At 59.5% G+C, this 7,729-nt stretch overlaps 1 protein-coding gene across 1 annotated transcript in view; it reads right to left on the minus strand.

The window, feature by feature from the left end:
• Positions 1-6,025, minus strand: part of SH2D2A (SH2 domain containing 2A) — a 13,680-nt gene extending 7,655 nt beyond the window's left edge. The window contains exons 1-6 of the mRNA XM_019662500.1: positions 5,945-6,025; positions 3,396-3,559; positions 2,530-2,729; positions 1,862-1,951; positions 1,500-1,668; positions 58-207 (exon numbers count right to left, since the gene is read on the minus strand). Coding sequence (XP_019518045.1) covers positions 58-207; positions 1,500-1,668; positions 1,862-1,951; positions 2,530-2,729; positions 3,396-3,559; positions 5,945-5,954 — 783 coding nt within the window. The 5' untranslated portion in view covers positions 5,955-6,025. The remainder of the gene's footprint in view (positions 1-57; positions 208-1,499; positions 1,669-1,861; positions 1,952-2,529; positions 2,730-3,395; positions 3,560-5,944) is intronic.
• Between the last annotated feature and the right edge of the window lie 1,704 nt (positions 6,026-7,729).

The following is a 7,729-nucleotide window of genomic DNA, read 5'->3' on the forward strand; positions in this document are numbered from 1 at the left end:
CCCCGCAGGCCCCGCCCCCGCAGGCCCCACCTCCTCCGGGCCCCTCCAGCCCAATACCTCCTTTGGCTCGCCGCCCCCCTCTTTCTGCGTGGGGGCTGCGGGCTGCTGCTTTTTGAGGATTGGGGTGTACTGGGGGTGTGGGTCCTGGCTTTTGCTTCCAGAGTCTGATTCTTCAGTCCTTAGCGAAAGTCCTGCTGGCTCAGGAGTCTGCTGGGACAGAAACAGGCGGGAGGAAGTCGGTGCAGGAGGAATGGCCGTGGGGGCGGGCAGGTGATCCAGGAGGGCAGAATCACAGGGTCTGGGGGGAGGGTGGGCTGGGCGGGGAGGGGCACAGGAATGTGGCCTGCCCTGGATTCCCTGGGTGAGGAACAGGGGATGGAGACAGCAAGGACTCCAGGAGGAGGGGAAGAGCTGGGGTGACGGCAATATGGAGCATAAAACTTAATTTCCCCTGGAACACGGGGCCAGGCCAGTCTCTATCTGTGCCTGTGGTTGTAAAAATGCAAGAGGCTTGAGCAGTCTTTAGCTCAGAATAACATCCCAAATCTATACAGGAGTCCATATACAAGGCCCCCTCGCTTCACCTCTCTGACTTCATCTCCCACCTCTCCAACCCCTGCTGGCTTCCTCCCTGCTCTCGCTCTTCTTCAGGCACATCAAGTCTCCTCCTACCACAGGGCCTTTGCACCTGCTGTTCCTTCTGCCTAGGATGCGTTTCCTTTAGTTGTCTGCATGACGCCCTCCCTTAATTCCTTCAGGCATCCCCTCAAAGGTCCTCTTACCAAAGCAGCCTTCCCTGATGTCTCCATGTAAGGGCCCCAAACCTGTCACTCCCTGTCACTGCTTGGTGTTTCTTCCTAACACTTATCATTACTGGGCAGATTATGTGTTCTCTGTGTTATGTATTTGTTGTCTGTCTCCTCTCATTAGAATGTAAGCTCCGTGAAGGCAGGGATATTTTGGTCAGTTTTGTTTCCTGCTGTTTTCCCAGTGCCCAGACAGATGCCTGGCACACAGAGTGGTCCTGCCTGAACTTCCTCCAGGAGGCACAGCTGCCTTCCAGGTGAGTGGTGGCACCCTACTCTGTATTTCCTCCCATCACCCTCACACTTAATGGCCATTATTTGCGGGTTTGGGACCTGGCTGTCTTGTCCCTGGCTCTATTTACAGGGCCTGCCAGCATCTGGTACATGTGGGCACTCAGTAAACAGATCTTAACATAAAAAACAAATGACCCATGTGCCTGTCTGGGCACTCTCAGCCCCTCAAGGCTCTGTGTGGTGAGGATGGTTTCTTAAGGCCTCTTCCCCAGCACGCATCTTTCTGGAAGGGCTTCCCGCCCAGAGGGGTGGGCAAGATGCACCGCTGAGTAACCTGTTGCGAGGAGAAAGTGCCTAGTGCCGCTGTCCTGGACCTGGGCACTGCGTGAGGAGGGGCGCTGGCCTAGGTCTCCCTGGAGACGGCCAGGGCCAGGGTCAGGGCGGTGAGGGGGGTCGTACCTGCCGGGCGAGGGGCTGGCTGAGCGTCTCCCCGTAGGGGTTGAGTGGGCACGCGGTGTAGTGCCGCAGCAGGTCCTGCAGCCGCGCGTGGGCGCTGTCCTCGCCCAGCACCACGTGGCGCCCATCTTCAAGCTGGGCCAGCAGGAAGTGGCGGCAGCAAGTCCGGCTCCTGGAGGGCGCCAGTTGGAATGCGACCGGGCAGAATGCGACCAGCTCCCTTTCCCCTGCCAGGGCCACCACACCAGGCGTGACCCCTACCCACCCTGCGCCAGGGTGTCCCACTCTCAGTAGGGGGGGGGCGTGGAGGGAAGGGGGCGGAGCCAAGAGCCGTTCACGGATTAGCGGGAAGCCCCGCCCCTCACCGGTAAGTCAGCACAAAGGTCACAGCGCTCTCGCTGAATCGCACCAAGTAGCAGCCCTGCGGCCTGGTCTCCAGCAGCCTTTCGGATTCCCTGGGTGATGAGAAGAGACAGCGCAGCTCTGACGCTCCCAGCTCTCACGGGTGGGGGGGGGGACCCTTACCCCTAACCAAACAGGCTGAAGTGGCTAGAGAAGGGTGGAGATGGGAGAGAGGGTGTGGGCCCCCAGGGACAGCTCCCCACCCTGCATCCTGGCCTCATCCTGGAAGGGCCACCGCACCACCAGGGATGGCAGTAGACTTCTAGATGTCACAAGATACAAGCTGGACAGAGGAGGCAAACACAGGTGCAGGGGAGGTGAACTGAGGAGCTGCCAGGGAGGAAGGGAGTGGAGAGGGCTGGGCGAGCCAGGAGACACAAGTGGAGACCAGGAGGACCAGAGGCCTTAGATATGGGAGGATAATTGAGCCTGCAGGGGAAACTGAGGCACTGGGGGCGTTGGGCTGGAGCCTCTCCAGCCATCTCCCCCAGGAGAGGTGCCTGAGCGAATGGCCCCTGGAGCCCCCAGCAGCAGTACCTGGACTTGTGGCCTCAACCTATTCCTGACCAGCCTCAAGACCCAGGACTTGCCCTGGTGCCTCTCTCGGCCCGTTTCCTCCGCGGCGACTCACCTCCGGGTGATGAAGCCGTGGAACCAGGGAGGGGCTGCCCCGTGCTGCAGGAGCCCGTGGGCCTGGGTCTGGAACCACGCCCGGGTCTCGGCCTGCAGGGCCTGGCCTCCTGCCCTGGGCTCCTCCTCAGCCTTTCCTGCGTCCTCTGGGCTGGAGGCGGCCCCCGGGGCCTGGGGACAGGCCTGGTTAGGGGGGCAGTTCTGGGAGGGAAAGGAGCCATGATTAGTGGGCCTGATCCTGACTCCAAGCCAGGGGCCACCTTCTCATCCTCATCCCCAGCCCCTCCTGAGTATGGGGAGGATGCTCCGACCCCCTATCTCACTTGCCTGTTTTAGGGCCTAATTGCCCAGAAAGCCCTTCCCGAGGTCTAACTTAAGTCCCAGCGTCAGCTCCAACCGTCCTGGTTCCCCAGGCAGGTTCTCCGCTCCCCCAGATCCTGGGCCTTTGCCTCAGGAGTGGTGAGCGGCAGACTGCACTTAAATGGGCAGAGGCCTTCCAGTGGCCAGAAGGGCGGGAGGTCACCCCCCAGGCCAGAATGAAGGAGAGTTCACCCTCTCGGAGGAGGGCCTGGCTGGTGAGAAGGACCGAGAGCAGGATGTGCTGGACCAAGAAGCAGATGGCTGCTTCCGGGACTCAGACACTGTACCCTGGTCACCTGGGGGCCCAGCCTGAGCTTCCCAGGAACAGAAGAGCAGTGAGTGGGCAGCGCAGCTCATCTCCGTTCCTCCTTCTGTGTCCCAGCCCTGCAGGCGGCCCCAGATCTCCCCCTCCGCCGTCCCCCAGTTGGCCTGTGTCCATATGCGAGTCCTCCCCCAGGGGAAGGCTGGGAGCCAATGGGGGAGCGGCCCGCCCAGGCCCCCACTCACCACAGGGTGGACAGCCGGGGCCCTGGGGCTGGGCTGGGCCTCCAACTCGGCCTTCAGGGCCTGGAGCCTGGGCCTCGGAAGCAAGGCCAGGCTCTGGCAGCTCCTGCTGGTCAAGTCCGAGGGCTGGAAGGTGCTGAAAGTTGGCGTGGGGTCTTTGTGACTCCCTGTTAGCACAAAGAGGACAGCTGGGGCCTCTCATGAGGGACTGCCTGCCTCCGCTGCCCACCCAGCCCCCAGGCTCAGAGGGGCCCTGCACGCCTCTGACCAGAGACCTAGAGGAAGGGGACAGTTATGACAGTAGGAGAAACGCAGATGGGACATGGGGGACTTCTCAGGGCGGAGGAGTAAGGGGTCCAGGAGGCACAAAGGGGCTGAGGCAGCAAAGGGGCTTGTCCGGGAAACGGCGCCACGAAGGGGGGCTGGGATGTCCGCTGGCCTTCTGGTGGCCCGAAAGTCAGTTCCACAGTCAGGGAGGCACATCTCCTCAGGGCAGGCAGGCCCCTCTTCTGGCCCAGGCCCTCGGCCTTCCCCCAACCCTCCTGCTCCCGCCTCCTTCCTCCTTAAGAAGCACACAGCAGGCCCTGTCACCTTTGCTCTCAGGGCTGAGTGGACCTGCAGCCCCAGAGAAAGAAAAGGGGTGTGGGCACCCCATCATCAGCCTTGCCAACTCCAGCTCGGGGTAGAGCCCCGTCCTCTGAGTGGAAGCCCTGGCTCCGAGAGAGAGCAGGGACCTGGGGGTCTTGTCCCCTCCCACACATATTCTTCAATGTCACACTTACCTTGGGGGCCTCCCTGGGCCAGGGAGAACTCCATGGGGACAGCCTGAGAAGGCTCTGGGGAGCAGGGTGTATGTGCTCTCACAAGGTGTGCACACTCAGCAACTCTCTTGTCACCCCAGCCCCCAGGGCAGGAAATGTCGCCTCACCCACAGCCCTAGCCCTGGCAGAGGACCCACGTCATGGAAAGCCGTAAGATAGTGGTCCCTCCCCCGGAAGCCAGGCAGCTAGCTGAAGGTGGGGGCAGTGTGGTAGTGGGTTTTCGTGTCACTCTGTTGTCTGGCTGTTGTAGACTCCTAACTGCTATCTGACCTGGGTCCCCCATTCGCTGTCTACTCCCTCCAGGCTGGGACCCCCCCTCTCTCCCTGCCTCTGCTCTGAGCAGTGGCAGTGGGGATGTCAGCCTCAGGGCTGCAGGCTCCTTGGAGGTTTTTACTCAGGATGGCGCTCTTAGGACACACGAGGAGGGGAGCGGGCAGGGCTGCTTCAGGGATGCTGCAGGCGGACGTCTGGAGGACGTTCTGAGGTCATATAAAACCTGTGAGAGGAGGGGTGAGGAGGAGGGGGCCTGGCTTCACCCTCCAGCAGATAGGGAGCTGGGTCAGGGCAGGCAAAGCCGGCAGTCGTGGGGGACGGGAGGGAGGTGTCCTCTGGCTCAGCAGGCCCCTAGTAGCTGGGCCTCTGTTAGCCGTTGTTGCTTAGTTCAGTGCTGGTGTTGAAATGCCACCGGAGAACCCAGTTCTCTCTCAGGTGATCCTCATACATGAGAAGGGGACTAGGAACATTATTTCCATTTTCCAGAAGGGAAAACTGAAGCTCAGAGGGGCACCTTGGCCGGGGTCTGTCCGTGTCTCAGGAGTTGGTGACAGAATTGAAGCTGAACTGAAATCTCTCATGCTGTGACATGTCCACGGCTATTTGCCAGGCACTGTTATTGGCGTGAAGAACCCAGAAAGAAAAAGGGTCTTGTCTCAGATTATGGGGTGGTGGGGTGGGGGAGGGACGGGGCATGGATATGCCTGTGGATACTCATGGTGGGAAGTTAGTGGAGTGGGTGGGCTCCCGGGAGCCCCCGGTGTGTGTGTGTGTGTGGGGGTTCATGCAGCTTGGGATGTCAGGACACTGAGCTGTGCCGTGGAGGAAGATGGGGAAAGGTGTTTCTAGAAGAGTGTGAAATGCATGGAAGGAATGGTATGCTGCAGAGGTAGCTGCAGGGACAGTGGCACTGGAGCGGAAGCCGGCTGGGGCTGCCAGCCGTGGTCGTGCAGCTGGAGGGGACAGGCCCGGAGTGGATTGGTGCGTCCTTGCACCTGAAAGGAATCTGGACTCCCCACTGTCGTCACCCTGGAGAGCTGCTTCCCCACCAGATCTGGGCAGGGGATACTTCCCAGCGTCACTGCAGGCCCAGCCACACCCAGCCACAGGCCACATCATCCGAGCTGCCCGCTGCCTCTTCCCTGCCTTAAAAACTGTTGCTGTAGACTTGCTCAACCCCCGGGGGTTGGAAAAGAGACTGAGGGGTGCCTTAAAGATCTTCTCCAAATTCCTTATTTTAGTGAGTGGGAGACTGAGATCCAGAGGGGACAGTCACTGGCCCAGCTTGACAATAAGTCAGAGGTGGGTGGGGCTGGGCCTCCTGAAAATCAACAATAAAACCTTTTACTGAGTAGTCGCAACTCAATGGGCTTCAAATCTGACATGGTTTGATTTTGTCAACCAGACTCTGCCCTCTTTCTAACAACATCATATGCAGATAATACAATTTGTACTCACCTTCAGGCATGGAGTTCAGTTTAGTCCATTAAAAATCTCCAACATCCAATCACACACTTGATTTAAACTCCTTCCTTCTCCTTCCCCAGTGCCAGCTCTTCCTGGCCAGTGGCTGAGGGAACTGGAGTGGGGGAGGGGCGTGGTCGGCCCCTCCCCCAACCTGGGCGGGGCAGGACCCGGAGGGGCGGAGACCAGCCTGGGATTTGTCATCTATGGCTGTGTAGCAGATTGCTGCCAATTTAGACAGAAGTTGTGCTACTTCTGTCACAGTTTCTGTGGGTTAGGAGCCTGCGGCACAGCTCAGCGGGGTCCTGTGCTCAGGGTCTCAGAAGGATGCGGAGGTGACTGCTAGGCTGGGTTCTTATCTTGGGGGAGAGTCTGCTCCCAGCTACTCAGCTTGTTGGCAGGATTCATTCCCTGTGGTTGCAGGACCAAGTCTCCGGCTTCTTGCTGGCTGTTGGCTGGACGCTGCCCCCACCCCAGAGGCTGCCCCACCAGGCTGCCCTCCCACCCTGCTCTTTGCCAGCTGGGCTTCTCAAGAGAACTGCTTACTTCTTTGAAGCCAGAGGGCCTCTAGCAAGATGGGGCTAGAATTTCATGGGATCACATACATGTAATTACCTACACCTTCGCCATACTCCATTGGTTAGAAGCAAGTCACGGGTCCCACCCACACTCATGGGGAGGGACGTACACGAGGCATGAAGTCCAGGAGTGGGGATCCTGGACTTATATCACTCGTCACCTGTTGGTGTGAAAGAGGCCTGACCTCACTCTGGCCCATGGCTGGTAGTGGCCTCCGCCTTCCACGGGCCCTGCTCAGCTTTGCTGGGTCTGGGACCCTCTGAGAAGAGGCCACTGGGTCTCCCTTCAGCCCAGCCAACAGCTCCTCGGCCGTCCTCCTGGGAGTCTCTCCCAGCTAGCAGCCAGCAAGCAGCCCTGTGGCTACTGGCTTTCAGCCTCTCTTGAAGCCATGGAAACCGCTGGGTCTTCTCTTCCAAGATCTGTGGGGGTGGGGTGGGGCTGCCCACCCTCTTTCTCTAGGTTCCCTGCTCTGTGTTCCTCTTCTCTTGCCCTTGCCGGCTGCTCCGGCAAGCCTCGCCCTGCAGACATCTTCAGGTAAGAAGTTCTTGGTACACAAAACTGTCCCAGACCCTAGGGGACACTTGTATTCTTCCTCTTGTCCCTGGTCCCTGGAGCTACCTGTGGCATGTCGCAGGTGCTCGTAACCATTTGTAGAGTGAGTGGATGATGTACTGGGAGGCTGGCGGAGCTCAGCAGGCATCAGCTGGCGAGGCCCTGCCCCCAGGACGATGAGTGAGTCTGTTGAGCAACCGTGTTTCCTGTGGCTTGGAAACGGAGTATCAGTTAGGTTAGGCTAGGTTATGCTGCAGTAACAATGAACATTAAAACCGCAGCAGCTTAACACGACATAAGTGTGTTTCTCATGCAAATCACACGCAGCTCTGGGCATCTCTTTAGGGCAGTTGGTGCCCAGGTGACAGCCCAGCCTTCCAGGTGGCCTCAATAGCGAGTGCTGCCACATCTACCTACCTTTCCACAGTCACTGTGGTATGAAGAATGACACAGTGCTTCCTAACTGCTCTCCCGTCCCTGGGAGCGAAACACGCTGCTTCCTTCTGCTGACACGTCGGTAGCCAAAGCAGGTCACGTGGCCGGACTGATTTCTAAGGTCAAGGGTGTGCCCTCTTCCACACACCCCACAGGGGAGGAGAACCAGCTCAGTGGGAATCTCTGTCGTCTACAAGACGGAGGAAGCACCCC

The sequence above is a fragment of the Hipposideros armiger genome, unplaced genomic scaffold, assembly GCF_001890085.2.
Source record: "Hipposideros armiger isolate ML-2016 unplaced genomic scaffold, ASM189008v1 scaffold_378, whole genome shotgun sequence".
Classification (NCBI taxonomy): domain Eukaryota; kingdom Metazoa; phylum Chordata; class Mammalia; order Chiroptera; family Hipposideridae; genus Hipposideros; species Hipposideros armiger.